Here is a 20815-nt window from a genome sequence, read left to right as displayed (position 1 = left end):
AGTAAAAGAAAAACCCAATAGTTATGTGAGCAAAGTGACTATTGAGTAGGAATACCCTAAAGGTATCATCCAGAGATTATAGCGAGGAATTTGAAAGTGAGTGGGAGGAAAAAGTAAGGTTGTACTGATGAAAGAGCAAGTGCAGTTGAAGATCAGCTCGCAAAAAAGGGTTACTGCATCCACGCATCGACATTAAACCAGGTTCCGTGCACACGACTACAAACCCACAAATCGCTTTATTCCTAGCAGCCTCAGTGTTTGATGACAAGCACAACAGAAAACAAAATGGTTACCTCAGGAGACGTCACGCTAATACCCTGTAACGCCGCCGGTAGCTTTGATAAATAGCCTCAAACAAACAAAAAATGGCTTTGGGCACTATGGGACTTAACATCTGTGGTCATCAGTCCCCTAGAACTTAGAACTACTTAAACCTAACTAACCTAAGGACATCACACACATCCATGCCCGAGGCAGGATTCGAACCTGCGACCGTAGCGGTCGCTCGGCTCCAGGCTGTAGCGCCTAGAACCGCACGGCCACTGCGGCCGGCTTCAACGGCCTCAATGCTTCTGGAATGCCATATCCAGCTACAGACACTCACTGATGCTTACATCGCATAGTTACCAAAGTGTGCAACTCTTGATTGCTATGTTTCACTCGCTGTTCCAAACAGACCCCATATTATTTATCGGATTAAGAGCGGGTAATTTAGGCGCCCATTTCTACATCTACATGTACGTGATTGATCTGCTATTCACAATGAAGTGCCTGGCAGAGGGCTCAATGAAGCACCTTCATGCTGTCTCTCTACCGTTCCACTCTCGAACGGCACACGGGAAAAACGACCACTTAAAATTTTTCCGTGCGAGCCCTGATTTCTCTTATTTTATCGTGATGATCATTTCTCCCTATGTAGGTGGGGTGCCAACAGAATGTCTTCGCAATTGGAGGAGGAAAACGGTGATTGAAATTTCATGAGAAAATCCCGTCGCAACGAAAAACGCCTTTGTTTTAATGATTGCCACTCCAATTCACGTATCATGTCTGTGACACTATCTCCCCTCTTTCGCGATAATACAAAAGGAGCTGCCCTTCTTTGTACTTTTTCGATGTCATCCATCAGTCCCACCTGATACGGGTCCCACACTGCACAGCAGTACTCCAGAATAGGGCGGGCAAGCGTGGTGTAAGCAGTAGCTTTAGGAGACCTGTTGCACCTTCTAAGTGTTTTGCCAATGAATCGTAATCTTTGGTTTGCTCTACCCACAATATAATCTATGTGATCGTTCCAATGTAGATTATTTTTAATTGTAATCCCTAAGTATTTCAGTTGAGACAGGCTGCTTGAGTTTATGGAACCAGGTACCACGTGGCTGCAGACCTGTGAAGACGGTTGGTAACCTCCTTGGAACACAGGCGTGTCCACAGCAAACTCATCATGACGCTGTAGAACTAAGAGCAACACTTGGCAAGGTGACAACCTATGAGGCCCGTCCACAATGAGTGCAAGGCCCACATCACTCGCACACCTTACATTTTCAATACACAATTACGCAATTAGCATATAGTACGCGGAATCGTTCTATTTCTAGTCATGGTCTCCCGGGACTAGCCAAGTGGAGCAAGGGATGATTAAATGTCTCGTTTCACGCAAATAACAAATTTTGTAGCAGATCGAAATAATTGAGTTAGTTGCGGTTTCTGTGAGCGTGTGGCGAGCGAACGTCAGAGTCCAGGGCGGTTTATAGCGGCCTCCAAAGAGAGCCCGAGAGAATGGCAGCGGACACGCTCCCCACACCCCCTGCAGGCGGCAGGCTTTGTATAGGACGGGGATGGGGAGGCCCCCCACATCCCGCACCGTAAAACCTCAAAAGCTGCGGTTCCACCACTACCTGGAAATCTGGCCCAGGCTCAGGCGCCGTATTAACACAAAAGCCGAGTCTGGGGTTGCTACGAGCGAGATGTGCTCCTTAAAAGCCCCGCTCTTGGTGTGGGTTCTGCAGAAAAACTCCGATGGTTGCGATGGCGACGGAGAAGCCTCCAGAACGTTTCAACTTAAAACGACTTCCAGAAGCCACCCATTTGCTACAGTTGTGCGACGTGGATCGATCATTCCCTTGCAGTCGATGTTTGGAGGGAAGACAGGAGATTGGCGGAAATTGTTTTTGCAAGAGGGTGATTGGAGAGGCCGCTGGTGCAGAGTGGCAGAAAGTGACGCTACACTCCAGCTGAAAAGAAACACTCGTGTTCTGACTGCCTTAGCCAGCAGTCCTATCTCCCTGTATCGTCTGCTACAGGCCAGGGTGATAGCAGTTTTACTTGCCCGGTAAACGGACAGGTACACGTTCTTCATAAGCATCGCAACTGCAGCTCCTTGGGCCATGTGCATAACAACCCATCGTGCACTGAAGGCAGTCGACGACAACACCGGCTACAACTGCAGTTACTTACGCAGTACCGGTGTACTTAGATTAGCCTTGTGATTCCCAGTTAGCGCTTTGCTCCATCTCGCTAGAGCGATAGAGATCGCGACATTTGATTACTAGTTCGCGCCTTTCGTGGTCAATACTGATGGATGATAACGCACGCCCCCACCGAGATGCCATCGTGCAGGAGTACCTTGAAGCAGAAGATACCAGGCGAATGGAGTGGCCTGCCTGTTATCCAGACCTAAACCCCATCCAGCACGTCTGGAATGCTCTCGGTCGACGTATGGGTGCACATTTTCAAACCCCTATGACACTTCCGGAGCTCCGACAGGCACTGGTGCAAGAATAGGCGGCAATACCCCAGCAGCTGCTCGACCAGCTGATCCAGAGTATGCAAACCCGTTGTGCGACCTGCGTACGTGTGCATGGTGATCATATCTCATATTGATGTTGGGGTACATGCGCAGGAAACAGTGGCGTTCTCTAGCTCATGTGTTTCGGGACGGTTTTCCCAACGTATCACCAATAGCGTGGACTTCCAGATCCGCGCCGTGTGTGTTCCCTATGTGCCTTTGATATTAGCGCCAGTTTTGTGTTGTGCCCCTTTGTGTGGTACCACATTCTGCAATTATCCTTTTTATGAGCATGAGTGTAGGATCGTAACAGCTCTGTGCAGCCGATACGGAAGTGTAACAAAAGTGCCTCGGAAATTTAATAGGGGAGTGTCGGCGTAGTTCTCGCGAAACCGTCTTCAGGAAGTGACTGGGCGTTCAATTCGCTGCCACCAGCGTATGTTTGCGTAGGGATTAGCAGAACAAGACAGGAGAAATTAGGTTGCGAACAGAGACAAGGACGCTGTCATTTTCCTGTCGATCAATACGCAAATGGAATTGGAAATCGGTAAGAAGCACTCTCTGCCGCTTACTGGCTTTACCTAACGACTGTCAATATTAATTAGTACAGCTTCTCATTTCCGCTTCAAAGCCGCCGAGTCACGCAGGCTCTTGGCTTGCTAATCCAACTTACTGCTTATTGCCACTCGCGCCTACTTCAGCAATACCATAATCTCTCCATTGATGAGACATACGCCTCGCAGGTAACTAAGTGTAACAGCTTCCACGATATTCACTTGTCTCTCGTCCGTGATCAGCGGACACTTTGCATGATTCATACCGATAAACGTGTGATAGGATACACATCATAAGAATTCTGTGCAGTCCGTCTTGATAAGGAAAGTGCCAGCCGTCGTGTACCCTATTTTGAAGTTTACTGCGAAGAAGTTTATTACTGAAGTCCAGGAACACTAAGTCGGCCAACGGATTACTCCCTTACACGTAAGTTTCAAGATTTTTATTTTATATATATATATATATATATATATATATATATATATATATATATATATATATATATATATTTTTAGTCATCATTCTTCTGCCACGAATTCCTTACCTGTGCCAACCTCTTCATCTCACAGTTGCATTTGCAACTCCCGCCCTCAATTATTTGCTGGATGTGTTCCCACCTGTGTCTTCTTCAATACTTTTTGCCCTCTACAGTTCGCTCTAGTACCACGAAAGCTATTCCCTAATATCTTAACAGATACTACCACCCTGTCCCATATCTTGTCAGTCTTTCCCAAGTATTCCTTTCCTCTCCGACTCTGTGAGAACTTCCTCATTCCTTACTTTATCACTCCACCTAATTCTCAACATCTGTCTGTAGCACCGCATCTCGAATGTTTCGACTCACTTCTGTTCCGGTTTTCCCGCAGTTCATGCATCACTACCAAATTACACCGTTGTCCAAACGTGCATTCTCATAAATTTCTTCCTCAAATGAAGACCTTTGTTTGATCCTAGCAGCCTTCTTTTGGCCAGGAAAGCCCCTTTTGCCAGTGCTAGCCTGCTTTTGATGTCCTCCTTGCTCTGTCCCTCATGTGTTATTTCGCTGCCTAGGCATCAGAATCCCCGATCCATTGTTCAGTAATATTTTGAATTAAAAATTCCCGCACTTCCAGATGCCATTGTGGCGGTGCCCCATCCTGTTGGTAAATGAAGGCGTTCGAAAAAGTCTCCAACTGCGGGGAAAGAAAGTTCTCAAGCAGAACGGGATATGTGTTTCCTGTAAGTTCTCGGCAAAGAGAAATGGACCGCATAACTATTCCGTGAAACTGCACAAAACACATTAAATTTTGGAGAATCCCTCTCACGTTGTACAACTTCATGTGGTTGTCGCGTACCCCATGTTCTCACATTATGACGGTCCACTTTTCCATTTAAATGGAATGTTGCCTCGTCACTAAACACTAAAAGTGGCAAAAACTGTCACCCTCTATCTTGCCAAGGACGAAATTACAGAACTGCACACGTTGTGAATGGTGTGCTCCATGCGGTTCCCAAGTCATGCAGCGACCGTAAACCATAAAATTACCAAATATGCAGCAACCAGTCACAAATTGGTTTTATTTATTCACTTTTGCAAATCGATTTCAACTGATTAACAACCATCATCGTTGCTTTCAACCAATATGATGGCTGTTAATCAGTTTTTCATAAACTTTATGTTTGACCTCTGCTTAAGACAGTATTACTACTCAGGGCGCATATTGGTTGAAAGGACCGATAACGACTGTTAATCAGTTGAAATCGATTTGCAAAAGTGAATAAATGAAACACGATTATGCGACTCGTTGCTGCATATTTGGTAATTTTACTGCACACGTTGTTGTTCGTCACCTTCACGAAGAGCTCGCAGAAGCTAAATTTTGTTTCGTGTGTAAAGATTGACGCAACACACGCCAGACGGACATCGTTAACATGTTGAGCTGTCGATCTGCACGGCTAACGGATTTCTGCGGACCCCTTCTGAAACTACAGCGGATGCGTTCGACGTCTGTGTCAGACACTCGGGGACGGTCCGGCGATTTGCCTTTACACCAACAACCTGTTCCTCTAAATTGTTCGTCCCATCGTCTAATGCTCTGTGCTGTAGGAGGATCCACACCATGTTGTTGTTGTTGTCTTCAGTCCTGAGACTGGCTTGATGCAGCTCTCCATGCTACTCTATCCTGTGCAAGCTTCTTCATCTCCCAGTACCTACTGCAACCTACATCCTTCTGAATCTGCATAGTGTATTCATTTCTTGGTCTCCCTCTACGATTTTTACCCTCCACGCTGCCCTCCAATACTAAATTGGTGATCCCCCGATGTCTCAGAAGATGTCCTACCAACCGATCCCTTCTTCTAGTGAAGTTGTGCCACAAGCTCCTCTTCTCCCCAATTCTATTCAATACCTCCTCCTTAGTTATGTAATCTACCCATCTAATCTTCAGCATTCTTCTGTAGCACCACATCTCGAAAGCTTCTATTCTCTTCTTGCCCAAACGATTTATCGTCCATGTTTCACTTCCATACATGGCTACACTCCTTATAAATACTTCCAGAAACGACTTCCTAACCTTTATATCTATACTCGATGTTAACAAATTTTTCTTCTTCAGAAACGCTTTCCTTGCCATTGCCAGTCTACATTTTATACCCTCTCTACTTCGACCATCATCAGTTATTTTGCTCCCCAAATAGCAAAACTCCTTTACTAGTTTAAGTGTATCATTTCCTAATCTAATTCCCTCAGCAACACCCGACTTAATTCGACTACAATCCATTATCCTCGTTTTGCTTTTGTTGATGTTCATCTCATACCCTCCTTTCAAGGCACGGTCCAGTCCGTTCAACTGCTCTTCCAAGTCCTTTGCTGACACTGACAGAATTACAATGTCATCGGCGAACCTCAAAGTTTTTATTTCTTCTCCGTGGATTTTAACGCCTACTCCGAACTTTTCTTTTGTTTCCTTTACTGGTTGCTCGATATACAGATTGATTAGAATTGGGGAGAGGCTACAACCCTGTCTCACTCCCTTCCCAACCACTGCTTCCCTTTCATGCCCGTCGACTCTTATAACTGCCATGTGGTTTCTGTACAAATTGTAAATAGCCTTTCACTCCCTGTATTTTACCCCTGCCACCTTCAGAATTTGAAAGAGAGTATTCCAATCAACATTTTCAAAAGCTTTCTCTAAGTCTACAAATGCTAGAAACGTAGGTTTGCCTTTCCTTAATGTATTTTCTAAGATAAGTCGTAGGATCAGTATTGACTCACGTGTTCGAACATTTGCACGGAATCCAAACTGAGCTTTCCCGAGGTCGGCTTCTATCAGTTTTTCCATTCGGCTCTAAAGAATTCACGTTAGTATTTTGCAGCTGTGACTTATTAAACTGACAGTTCGGTAATTTTCACATCTGTCAACACGTGCTTTCTTTGGGATTGGAATTATTATATTCTTCTTGAAGTCTGAGGGTATTACGCCTGTCTAATACATCTTGCACGCCAGATGGTAGAGTTTTGTCAGGACTGGCTCTCCCAAGGCTGTACTAATGGAATGTTTTCTACTCCGGCGGCCTTGTTTCGACTCAGGTCTTTCAGTGCTCTGTTAATCTCTTCACGCAGTATCATATCTCCCATTTCATCTTCATTTATATCCTCTTCCATTTGCATAATATTGTCCTCAAGTACATCGCCCTTGTATAGACCCTCTATATACTCCTTCCACCTTTGTGCTTTCCCTTCTTTGCTTAGAACTGGGTTTCCATCGGAGCCCTTGATATTCATGCATGTGGTTCTCCTTTCTCCAAAGGTTTCTTTAATTTTCCTGTGGGCAGTATCTATCTTACCCCTAGTGAGATAAGCCTCTACATCCTGACATTTGTCCTCTAGCCATCCCTGCTTAGCCATTTTGCTCTTCCTGTCGATATCCACACCATATCTAGTACGAAAGTCACGATGAACAGTTTTAACTGACGCGCACTGCGCAGAACGTAGAACGGCTTCTGTTGTCCCGACGCCATTTTCACTAGAACTGCGAGGGGCGCACATTGCTGCTACCTAGCGAGAACTATGGAAAAGTCGAGAGTTTGCCCTTTCCAGCAGTACGTTGTTAACGTACATATCTCGAATAAGATAGTAGTTATGTATTCAAAGTTCTCGGGCGTCCAGCCGGATCCGATCGTCGAAGTTCCGCGATATTTCGGCGAATAACTGTTCCGCCACATCAGGTGGGGCTGATGGAATGCACCACCTGATGATGGGGCAACGGTTATTCGCCGAAATATCGCGGAACTTCGGCAATCGGATCCGGCTGGACGCACGAGAACCTTGGATGCAGCACATTCGCCGGGAAAGCCACAGATCACAATTATAGTAGTTATGATTCTTTTTTTTTAATAATTGGATTTGTGGTGATGGGAAATGGTGCTGGAGAGGAGAAAGTGCCCACTCGCTTCACGGAGCAACTGGAAAGGTGCGTTAAATGAGTCGGTCGGCAGCTCGGGGGAGCGCGCTGGTGGATTTCTCACGCCCCGCCTAGAGGGCGCGGAGAAAGTGTCCGGAGATCGGGGGATCTGGTTTGCGGGAGGTCCGCCTTTCACGGGAGGTAAGAGGGGCCGTTTATCCGGGCACGGCGGCCACCGCCTCGGACACGGGCCGGTTCTTCTCTGTGTTTTTGCTTTTCTTTTCCCGGCCGAGCAGCGAAAGTGGCCGCGGCGGCGGTCAAGGTGAGCCCTGGTGTGGGCTGGGTTGCACCGCCCGCTCGCCTTTCACCGTCGCTCGGCTGACCGAACACCTCGGCGGACCTCGCTCTCTCACACGCGGCATCTGACGCCTCCTCCTCCGTGTAGGCAAAAGCCTTGCATCATACCTTCAACAGGGCGCCGGCCTCGGCGATGAAATTTCGGGAATGCGGCCGCCACCGGCTGATCTGCTCCGCCGCAAACCACAGGTCAACACTCGATCCGTTGCCTCACGCGTCGCCTCGGCTAACGTTGACGATGCGCTCGGTGATTGTTTTGGGGCGTCACTTCCCGCTGTTTCACGATGAGGAACCACCTTGTCGTGTGTAATACAAAGTAAGTTCCACGTGAATTAAAACAAACAAGAAGCAACTGTGTGCGGGACCGGGACTGAAGCAGGAAGTACACTACTGGCCATTAAAATTGCTACATCAAGAAGAAATGCAGATGATAAACGGGTATTCATTGGGCAAATATATTACCATATACTAGAACTGACACGTGATAACATTTTCACGCAATTTGGGTGCAAAGATCCTGGGAAATCAGTATCCAGAACGACCACCTATGGCCATAATAACGGCCTTGATACGCCTGGGCATTGAGTGAAACAGAGCTAGGATGGCGTGTACAGGTAAAGCTGCCCGTGCAGCTTCAACACGAAACCACAGTTCATCAAGAGTAGTGACTGGCGTATTGTGACGAGCCAGTTGCTCGGCCACCACTGATCAGACGTTTTCAATTGGTGAGAGATCCGGAGAATGTGCTCGCCAGGGCAGCATTCGAACATTTTCTGTATCCAGAAAGGCCCGTACAGGATCTGCAACATGCGGTCGTGCATTATCCTGCTGAAATGTAGGGTTTCACAGGGATCGAATGGTAGAGCCACAGGTCGTAACACATCTGAAACGTAACGTCCACTGTTCAAAGTGCCGTCAGTGTGAACAAGAGGTGACCGAGACGTGTCACCAATCGCACCCCATACCATCACGCCGGGTGATACGCCAGTATGGAGATGACGAATACACGCTTCCAACGTGCCTTCACCGCGATGTCCCCAAACACAGATGTGACCATCGTGATGCTGTAAACAGAACATGGATTCGAAACTTCCTTGCAGATTAAAACTGTGTTCCCGACCGAGACTCGAACTCGAACTGTAAAGTTTGGAAGGTAAGAGACGAGGTACTGGCAGAAGTAAAGCTGTGAGGACGGGGCGTGAGTCGTGCTTGGGTAGCTCAGATGGTAGAGCACTTGCCCTCGAAAGGCAACGGTCCCGAGTTCGAGTCTCGGTCCGGCACACAGTTTTAATCTGCCAGGAAGTTTTTATATCAGCGCACACTTCGCTTCAGAGTGAAAATCTCATTCTGAAGAACCTGGATTCGTCCGAAACAAAGACGTTTTGCCATTCGTGCACTCAGGTTCGTCGTTGAATACACCGTCGTAGGCGCTTCTGTCTGTCATGCAGCGTCAAGGGTAACAGCAGCCATGGTCTCCGAGATGATAGTCCATACTGCTGCAATCGTCGTCGAGCTGTTCGTGCAGATGGTTGTTGTCCTGCAAACGTCCCCATCTGTTGACTCATGGGTCGACACCAGGGTGCACGATCCGTTACAGCCATGCGGATAAGATGCCTGTCATCTCGACTGCTAGTGATACGAGGCCGTTGGGGTTCAGCACGGCGTTAACGGCAGAACTTGCGAGACGCCATATTGTACGAGGGGTGATCAATGAATAAAGCAACACCCTTTTTTTCTGAAAGCGGGTTGGTTCCATTCGGGGTTCCAGTGCATCAAATTATCCCCAACTCGCCTGGTTACAAAACCTTGTTTTTGAAATCAATCTCCTTTCAGTGCGACAGCCTTATGCGAGCTTACTCGGCGGAGGGGGGGGGGGGGGGGGGGCGGAGAGACGGGGGGGCTGTACCACTCTACTGGTCAACGTCAGAGGCCACGTCTTTCTGCATCAGTAACCTCCCCATTGTCTATGTAATGCCTCCTACAGAGGGCTCCTTTCATTAAACCACACAATTTGAAACTAGACTCGTCCGACCAGGGAACTTGTTTTCAGTCATCAAATGTACAGTTCGGCTTTAGAAGTCATTTGACAACTGAAAATGCTATATTCTCTTTTCTCTGTGAGGTACTGTATGGGCTAAACAAAAATTTTGAACGCTTGGCGTATTTTTTGATTTAACGAAGGCTTTTGACTATGTTGATCTCACAATATTGATCCAGAAGTTGGACAATTACGGAAAAAGGGGAGTAGCTCACAATTGGTTCACCTCTTACTTTAGCAACAGGCAGCAAAAGGTCATTATTCACAATGTTGATAACGGCTGTGATGTGGGATCTGAGTGGGGTACTATCAAGTCGCGGGTGCCCCAGGGATCAGTGTTGGGGCCGCTCCTGTTCCTTATTTATATACATGACATGCCCTCTATTATTATGGGTAGCTCGAAATATTTATGTTTGCTGATGACACTAGCTTGGTAGTAAAGGATGTTGTGTGCAACATTGATTCGTTTTCAAGTAGTGCAGTATATGATCTCAGTTCATGGCTTGTAGAAAATAAACTAACGTTAAATCACAGTAAGACTCAGTTTTTAGAGTTTCTAACACACAATTCAACAAAACCTGACGTTTTAATCTCACAGAACGGGCATACGATTAGTGAAACTGTTCAAATTTCTAGGTGTTCAGATAGATAGTAAGCTGTCGTGGAAAGCCCACGTTCAGGATCTTGTTCAAGACTTAATACTGACATTTTCATTATTCGAACGGTATCAAAAGTGAGTGATACTTCGACACATAAATTAGTTTACTTTGCTTATTTTTATTCACTTATGTCGTATGGTGTTATGTTTTGGAGTAACTCTTCCGATTCTAGAAGGATATTTTTGGCTCAGAAACGGGCGGTTCGGCCAATAACTGGTGTGAGTTCACGAACCTCTTGTCGACCTATGTTCACGAGTCTGGCTATTTTGACATTGGCCTCTCAATATGTATATTCCTTATTATCGTTTCTTGTTACCAATATTAGTTTATTTCCAACAATAAGCAGCTTTCACTCGGTTAATACTCGGCAGTATACTGCTGCATCCATTTTCAATAAGCTGCCACTCGAATTCAAAAAACTTAGCAGTAATCCACGTGCTTTCAAATCGAAACTGAAGAGTTTCCTCATGGGTTACTCCTTCTATTCTGTCGAGGAGTTCCTTGAAAAATTAAGCTGATTCTCATTGTATTGCTGATAGCGTTTACTTAAACTTATGGCTGCCTTTTTTTTCAGGTTCATGAACATTTATTTTTACCTGTTATTACTTTTACGTTGTACGTTCATGTACTGACACGTTCCATGACCTTGGAGATTTGCTCCTCAATTTGGTCCTACGCAACTTTACGTGTAAATAAAATAAAATAAACAGTCCAATGTCGGTGTTGACGGGTGTAAAGCTTTGTGTCGTTCAGGCATCAAGGGGACAAGAGTGGGGCTTCGGATCTAAAAGCCCATACAGATGATGTTTCGTTGAATGGTTCGCACCCTGACACTTGTTGATGACCCAGCACTGGAATCTGCCGCAATTTGCGGAAGGGGTGCGCTTAAGTGACATTGCATGATTCTCTTCAGTCGTCGTTGGTCCTTTGTTGCACGATGTTTTTCCAGCCGCAGCGATGTCGGAGATTTGTTGTTTTACCGGATTCCTGGTATTCACGGCACACTAGTGAAATGGTCGAACGGGAAAATGTCCACTTCATCGCTACGTCGGAGATGCTGTGTCCCATCGCTCGTGCGCCGACTATAAGACGACGTTGAAACTCAGATGTAAACTTGCTTTGTAGCAGCAGTAACCGATCCAACAGCGGTTCAGGCACTGGTTGTTTATATAGGTGTTGCTGACCGCAGCGCCGTATTCTGCCTGTTTACATTGAAACGGAACTTGTTGTACTGTTCCAATGTTTTATTAAATTGCTAGCACGCAGAAATTATTAGCAAGAGTTTCTTCTCTTGCAGGTAATACCTCAGCTGGTGTCCAAAAGGAGAGAATGGACTAAACAGTGTTATTTATTGAATTTTTTTCTGTTGTGTACCACGTTTCCCATTTTCCTATTCTTTGTGCGGCCTGGACGGTATAAATGAGTGAGTGAGTGAACTAGCACAAAGCTTTAGGCGCAGATTGTAACACTGCACGAATGAATCGTCGTTCTGGGGTAGGGTAGTACCAAATCCCCAAGCGTGAACAAGTTTAGCACAGACCGAGTTTGCAGGTCAGGGCAAAGAAGACACGAAGGCGCGCGTATTGGCTCTGTCAGGTTGGCGCGCCACCGCCACCACGTTTGTAAGAGGAACGGTTAGGCGAATTTTGTTGGAAGAACTCTGGTTCCTGGGTCGTGGTGCTGGACAGACATGGAGACGCAGCTCTCGTTTTGGTAATGTTAACATAGGTATTAGATAGTCTGAAATCTGATCTGTAATGAAGTCCAGATGTTGAAATCAGGTGCGAAATTACCACTGAACCCCATAAGGGAATCGATTTTCTTAATTTACTCGAATTTCAGCAGACCTTGCGTTAGTGCCTTGTTCGAGCAACGCACCACGTGCCTTATACTCACGGTCACGTTATTGCTCCGTGCTTAACCGAAATTCACTCATTCAATGTATTTTAATCTGCTCTTCCATTTACAGTAATATTTTGGGGGTTTTTGTTTATTTTCCATATGCTTTCTTTGTGAACTGGCTCTCGCGCCACGTGGTCGGTTGGAGCAACCGCCGCATTGATAAATTGTAGTTTCGGTCTGAAAATAAATTGTATACGATAAATAATCACACGATAGTGAGCGAGTGTAAAATAGGGAAGGAACAATCGTGTGTGTCCATATTTTTCTGGGTTTCTGTTGGCTACTCAAACTTGACCATGTGGGTAGAACAGCACTGAAGTGATGTTTCTTGTGTACCCCCATAACGATTTGATATGTTGACGATGTGGTGCGTTAAGTAAAATACTCGTGCCACTAGGAAAAGTATCGGATTTTAATGCCCACTGATTTGATAAAGATTTGCGAAATACTCTTCCACCCTGACCTAGTTTTGCTTGTATTGTCTTTGCGGAACTTGTTCTGAGTAATCTATAGTAACTGAATGTAATAACCGAGGGTTTAGGTATAATTGTGCGGTTGTATAGAATTACAATGAAGCCAGGTCTGCGCTCCTCTGTCCCATTCCATAATTGCGTGGCGAAACTGAACCATGTCAACTAGAGACCGGTTTTATTGATGTACATTGCATGAGAAACACGACTAGTTGTTGAAAAAGCTTTGGTACTGAATAAATATCAATTAATCTCTACCACCGACTGATTATTTACTCCTTCCATCATAAAGAATAGGTGGCAGTCGGTACCACAGTCGAATTCTGGGCCATGAAAGCAAATAAAAGCTATATAATCCCTATTAACCAATGTATAGGTGAATTTCGGAGTGGAAAAATGGCTCTGTGCACTATGGGACTTAACATCAATTGTCATCAGTCCCCTAGAACTTAGAACTACTTAAACCTAACTAACCTAAGGACATCACACAACACCCAGCCATCACGAGGCAGAGAAAATCCCTGGCCCCGCCGGGAATCGAACCCGGGAACCCGGGCGTGGGAAGCGAGAACGCTACCGCACGACGAGCTGCGGACAGTGGTTCAAAAAAATGCCTTCTCCGCTGCGTTCTAACTTCTACTGGTTCGTGAAAACCTTCCGCGAGAAATTATTAATACCCAGCAATAAGTCGCAGGGGCCAGTAATTTCGTGGACCACACGGATGTAAGAAACCATTTACTACGGACGGTAGCCTGCAGGAGCGGTAGGACATGCCAAAGCGACGGTAATCTGCCTACTTAGGTGGACTTATACCACCACCAGTACTGCAATGTTACGTTGCGACATGTACGTGTGTGCATTTAAATACGCCTGCCTATACCAGCTTCTGTGGCGCTCCGGCCGTCGCCCTCGGTGCGTCTTGTGGACCTCGGCATGACACTCGTCCCCTCTTCTGCCCACGACAGGTGCTGTACAGCTCCGTGCTGGCGACGGCGTTGTTCCTGTCGATGGCGCCGGCGCGCTGCCTGTCTGAGGAGCCCGGTCCGGTTCCAGAGTGCGACCTGCACGTGGAGCGCGAGTCGGCGGAGGTCCACCACGTGGTCAAGAAGCGAGGCGTCATTCACGACGGCGGCCAGGGCGTTGGGCTGGACGGCGCTGGGTATGGCGGTGGATATGGCGGCGGATACGGCGGCGGATACGGTGGTGGATACGGTACGTCACCCTTCGACGCACCTACGTAATTTTTTCCTTATGTATTCCTTTTTTTTTTAACCCGTGTTCTCACTGACGGATACGTCGGCAGTCGCCCAACAGCGATTTCTGTGGTTGTTTCGTGTAGTGTTGCTTGTCTGTTAGCACTGACGACGATCCAAAAACGCCGCGACTCTGGGTCGTGAAGTGAAGCTAAGCGGCCTCTGCGTTGTCCGTGGTGAGAGGTAATGTCTGGAATGTTGCCTTCTCGGCACAGTCTTGACGCTGCATATCTCGGAATATTTACCTGCCTGACGATAGTTCAGCATCTTGTCCAAAGACATTTTCACTATTCGAACGGTATCGAAAGTGAGTAATACTTCGACACGTAAATTAGTGTACTTTGCTTATTTTCATTCACTTATGTCGTATGGTGTTATGTTTTGGGGTAACTCTTCCCATTCTACAGGGATATTTTTGGCTCAGAAACGGGCGGTTCGGGCAATAACTGGTGTGAGTTCACGAACCTCTTGTCGACCTCTGTTCACGAGTCTGACTATTTTGACATTGACCTCTCAATATGTATATTCCTTATTGTCGTTTCTTGTTACCAATATTAGTTTATTTCCAACAATAAGCAGCTTTCACTCGGTTAATACTCGGCAGAAATCAAACCTCCATTTGGATCGGACTTCCTTAACTCTTGTGCAAAAAAGTGTGCAGTATACTGCTGCATCCATTTTCAATAAGCTGCCACTCGAATTCAAAAATCTTAGCAGTAATCCACGCGCTTTCAAATCGAAACTGAAGAGTTTCCTCATGGGTCACTCCTCCTATTCTGTCGAGGAGTTCCTTGAAAAATTAAGCCGATTCTCATTGTATTGCTGATAGCGTTTGCTTAAACTTATGGACTGGTTTTCTTTCAGGTTCATGAACATGTATTTTTATCTGTTATTACTTTTATGTTGTAAGTTCATGTACTGGCACGTTGCATGACCTTGGAGATTCGCCCCTCAATGTAGTCATACGGAACTTGACGTGTAAATAAAAGAAAAGAAAATAAATAGTCGGAACGGAATGTCCCAAGCCGGGGACTCCAACTACCGTTCCCGTCGTGCGGTCACAACCACGTCGGAAACCTTCCACTTGATGCGCAATGTGTTGCATTCAGATCAGTGGTTAAGTTCAAATTGTTCAAATGGCTCTGAGCACTATGGGACTTAACTTCTGAGGTCATCAGTCCCCTAGAGCTTAGAACTACTTAAACTTAACTAACATGAAACACATCCATGCCCGAGGCAGGATTCGAACCTGCGACCGTAGCGGTCGCGCGGTTCCAAACTGTAGGGTCTAGAACCGCTAGGCAACCACCCGGCCAACAGTGGTTAAGTGTTCGAATGGAATACACCTCAGAATGAACAGATGAAATGACAGAAAACTTGAAGGGAAAGCGAACGAAGGGAGCTGTGGGCGGAGGGGGGGGGGGGGGGAGGGGGCTACACACTATCGCCAATCAGAAGCTTCATCCAGGCAATGCACCGAGACACACCCGCTTCTTGGTCAATGATCATCTGACATCGGAAAGGTTTCCCAGACACACCTCCCGATGTGTGTGGTCCTGGGGGTCCCGGGTTCGATTTCAACACGGGTTTGAGATTTTTCTCTGCCCGGGGACTAGGTGTATGTGTTGTCCTCATCATTTCATCGTCATCACCATCATTCGTGACAGTGGGTATATTGGAGTGTGTGCAAAAAATTGGACTATGAAAAATTGGGACTTCGTACAGGCGCTGATGACTGTGTAGTTGAGGGCCCCACAAACCAAACATCATCACCTCCACATGTGGTTTCAGTGGACTTCCCCCTGTTCGCACGAGACCTACCTAAAAGGACTATGCCATGAGACGATAACAAAGTGACTTAGACGCAATTCTGGAAGGAGATACTGGAAAGGTACTTCCAGGACTCCCTCCAAACGAGAAAAACTCGTTGGCAGAAGTTCGTCGGTACCTAAGTTTTCTATTTTCCTGTTTCAATGCTGCCCCTTGGGGCATTGGTGCTGATAAACGTCGGTTATCCTGTTCGCAGACAGGCACAGCTTTTGTAGGTTATCAGGCACGTTCCCTATTACACTTGTTCTGTCCACGCGAGAACTACTTGGTCACCCCTGCCAAACACCCCCACATCGGCTGTTTGCCCACCCCTGCCGATCGCTGTCCCCCTCCCCCCCTCCCCCCGCCACCCAGCTTGCAAGTGGACACTCCAGCTGGAAGATCCTATGTAGAATGTAACTGTTCGTACCGATGTCTTCATTTTTGTTACCCAGTTTCAATCCATTCCTTTTGTACTAGAGCTGTATGCTGAGGTGACAAAATACACATGGGATAGCGGTATGTACATATACAGATGGCGATAGCATCACGTACTCAGGGTATAAAAGTGCAGTGCATTGGCGGAGATGTCTTTTGTACTCAGGTGGTTATGTAAGAAGTTTTCTGATGTAGCACTTAAAGGAGTAAAGGAGTTTTCCTATTTGGGGAGCAAAATAACTGATAAAGTAGAGAGGATAGGAAATGTAGACTGGCAATGGGAAGGAAAGCGTTTCTGAAGAAGAGAAATTTGTTATCATCGAGCATAGATTTAAGTGTCAGGAAGTCGTTTCTGAAAGTATTTGTATGGAGTGTAACCATGTATGGAAGTGAAACATTGACGATAAATAGTTTGGACAAGAAGAGAATAGAAGCTTTTGAAATGTGGTGCTACAGAAGAATGCTGAAGGTTAGTTGGGTCGATCACGTAACTAATGAGGAGGTATTGAATAGAATTGGGGAGAAGAGGAGTTTGTGGCACAACTTGACAAGAAGAAGGGACCTTTTGGTAGGACATGTTCTGAGGCATCAAGGGATCCCAAATTTAGCATTGGAGGGCAGCGTGGAGGGTAAAAATCGTAGAGGGAGACCAAGAGATGCATACACCAATGAGATTCAGAAGGATGTAGGTTGTAGTAGGTACTGGGAGATGAAGAAGCTCGTACAGGATGGAGTAGCATGGAGAGGTGCATCAAACCAGTCTCAGGACTGAAGACAAAAACAACAACATGGCCGCATGACGGGAATTAACACACTTTAAATGTGGAATGGTAGTTGGTGCTAGACCGTTGGGACATCCCATTTCGGAAACCTTTCGGAAATCCCGTATTCCGAGATTCGCACTGTCGAGAGTGGAGCGACATTCCAAATTTTAGGCGCTGCCTCTGACAGCGGACAAGGCAACGGCCGCCGGCCTCCACTTCACGACCGAGAACAGCGGCGTTTGGGTGGAGTTGTCAGTGCTAACAGACAAGCAACTCAGCGTAAAATAGCCGCAGAAGTGAATGAGTAGCGCACTGCGAACGTATCGGTCAGGGCAGTCCGGCGAAATTGGCGTTAATGGGCTACGGAAACAGCCGACAGAGTGCCTTTACTAACAGCACGACATCTGCTGCAGTGATCTCTCCTGGGCTCGTAACTTTATCAGCTGAGCCCTAGACGACTAGAAAACCGTAGCCTAGTGAGATGCCCCGTTTTCAGTTGGTAAGAGCCGATGGTAACGTTCGAGCTTGCCGCAGATCCCACGAAGCCATCGACCCAAGTTGTGAACAAAATGGCTCTACGCACTATGGGACTTAACATCTGACGTCATCAGTCCCCGAGAACTTAGAACTAGTTAAACCTAACGACATGGCACACATCCATGCCCGAGGCAGGATTCAATCTGCGACCGTAGCAGCAGCGCGGTTCCGCACTGAAGCGCCTAGAACCGCTCGGCCATAGCGGAATGGACCGGGGCCTCTGGTGCGACTGAATGATAATTGACTGTAAACGGTTATGTGCAGCTAGTCGGAGGTCCTTTGCAGCCGTGCATAGACTTTATGTTGTCAAGCACGATCGAAATTTTATACATAGCAATGCACCCATCTACCAGACCACAATCGTTCGCAGTTGGTTTGAAGAACTTTTTGGAGTATTCGAGTGAATGATTTGACCATCGAGATCGCCCAGCACGAACCCCGTCGAACATTTACAGGACGTAATCGAGAGGTCAGCTCACGCACAAAGTCCTTCACCTTGTAATGGTACCTGAATTACGTAACCATTGCGGCACCTCACCTCAACCTCTCGATACCAGCAATATTCTACTGTGTTTCTGTAAAATAGTTGACGTATTTCTGAGACAACAGTCAGATTTGATTTCATAAATGTAGAGGCACTTTGCTACATCGATATGTTTGTATTGCAATGATATTATTCTTAAGTGTATTCTTTCTTTTGTCACTATCATCTTTGACGTACTTGTAACTCTTGATTTTTTGGCGCGTAAGCGGTTATTAGAGAGTCAAGCTTTGGTCGTCATGTTAAAAAGACGCAAATTGTAGTCAGTTTATGAAATGTGAACAGTGAGGAAGATGCTTTCGTGTATGTTTTATATTTTGAAGTGATGTTTTGGAACGAGTTACGCGATATTGCAACAAAAGTAATAAAAATGAAGTATAACTTAAATTCGGAGTGCTGATTAATCTTTTTTACATCACCATTGTGCTAACTTGCAAAAGTTTAATCTTAAAGAATGGTTTACGAAACACATCTATAAAACTTTTGATTATGGCAGAATAACACCTAGTCCTCTTTGCATCCGAACTTGGAATCATCAGTACCTACATTTTCGAACATTGAGCCATGAGTTCACAATTAGACTGGGATGGAAAACAGGAAAAGATAAAGTACCTAGTTTATCCACTATTGCAAGAAGTGACTTTATTAACTGTGCTTTAATGACACCTGCCACATAATATAACTTGGTTGTTGCCCCAAAACGCAATATTTAGCAGCGTGAGCAGCACTAAAATCATAGTTAATTTTGTGACCTTTGTTGTGGTAGGGTTGTTAGAACCTGCCACACTTTCGCAGTTTTGGACGGTCCACTATCTGTGCAGGCCACTCCCAACAACTTGTTGAGTCCATGCTGAATCAAGTTGCGGCTCGACACTGGACAAAAGTAGGCCCAGTACGATTGTAGGATCGCTCTCGGTACCTCTACATCTATATCCATACTCCGCAAGCCACCTGACGGTGTGTGGCGGAGGGTACCCTAAGTACCTCCATCGGTTCTCCCTTCCATTTCAGTCTCGTAATGTTCGTGGAAATAAGGATTGTCGGTATGCTTCTGTGTGGGCTCTACTCTCTCTGATTTTATGCTCATGGTCGCTTCGCGAGATATATGTAGGAGGGAGCAATATACTGCTTGACTCTTCGGTGAAGGTATGTTCTCGAAACTTTAACAAAAGCCCGTACCGAGCTAGTGAGCGTCTCTCCTGCAGAGTCTTCCACTGGAGTTTATCTATCATCTCCGTAACGCTTTCGCGATTACTAAATGATCCTGTAACGAAGCGCGGTGCTCTCCGTTGGATCTTCTCTCTCTCTTCTATGGACCCTATCTGGTACGGATCCCATACTGTTGAGCAGTATTCAAGCCATGGGCGAACAAGCCTCAATGTATACTGCCCATGCGAGAGGATTGCAGGAGCTTGCAGAAGGTGTGCAGGGCACAGAGGTTTAACCAGAAGTTTGATATTGGTGGTGGTGGTGTGGTCTCAGCAGCAGCTACACATAGGAGCCCAGAGCACCTGGGGTTGTGACCGGCTGGCGGTGCGGCGTGTGTTGCAGCGGCCGGCGCAGTCCCCATCTCGGAGCACGTGGAGGTGGAGCGACCGGTGGCGGTGCCGGTGGTGAAGCAGGTGGCGGTGGAGGTCCCGGAGCCGGTGGCGGTGGCCGTGCCGCAGCCGGTGGCGGTGGCCGTGCCGCAGCCGTACCCCGTGGCCGTGCACGTGCCGCAGCCCGTGGCGGTGCCCGTCGTGCAGACGGTGGCCGTCCCGGTGGAGCGGCCGGTGGCGGTGCCCGTGGAGCGGCCCGTCGCCGTGCCCGTCCACCGGCCCTACCCCGTCCACATCGAGAGGCACGTGCCCGTCCCCGTGCCGCGGCCGTACGCCGTCACCATCCCCGTCGTCAAGCACATCCACCACTACGTCAAGCACGGCGGCTGGCACTGAGCGCACCAGGTACGCCGACCACCGCCCCACTGCGTGCGGGACGCCCACTCATTACACGCTCTTGTGCGATAAATACTTTATCCCCAGTGATCAATTACCCCAAAATACGATGCCATATGCAAGCAATGAGTGAAAGTAGGCGTAGTAAGCTAATTTACTAAGGTGTTTATCACCAGAATTTGCAGTGACCCTTAATGCGTAAGTAGCTGAACTCAGACGTTTCAGCACACCATCAGTGTGTTTCTTCCAATTTAATCTCTCATCAATGGACACACCTAAAAATTTTGAATATTCTACCTTAGCTATACGCTTCTGATTAAAGTCTATACTTATTAATGGCGTCATTCCGTTTACTGTACGGAACTGTATGTACTGTCTCTTATCAAAATTC

The 20815-nt window shown here is 46.7% G+C and overlaps 1 protein-coding gene across 1 annotated transcript in view; it reads left to right on the top strand.

Moving 5' to 3' along the window:
* Positions 1-20815, top strand: part of LOC126291904 (cuticle protein 79-like) — a 42385-nt gene that overhangs the window by 14943 nt on the left and 6627 nt on the right. Inside the window, exons 2-3 of the mRNA XM_049985636.1 lie at positions 14114-14360; positions 20042-20433. Of these exons, the coding sequence (XP_049841593.1) occupies positions 14114-14360; positions 20042-20424 (630 nt within the window). The 3' untranslated portion in view covers positions 20425-20433. The remainder of the gene's footprint in view (positions 1-14113; positions 14361-20041; positions 20434-20815) is intronic.

Source organism: Schistocerca gregaria, chromosome 9, assembly GCF_023897955.1.
Source record: "Schistocerca gregaria isolate iqSchGreg1 chromosome 9, iqSchGreg1.2, whole genome shotgun sequence".
NCBI classification, from domain to species: Eukaryota; Metazoa; Arthropoda; class Insecta; order Orthoptera; family Acrididae; genus Schistocerca; species Schistocerca gregaria.
The sequence above is the reverse complement of the archived record's forward strand: the minus strand, read 5'-3'. Positions and strand labels throughout refer to the sequence as shown.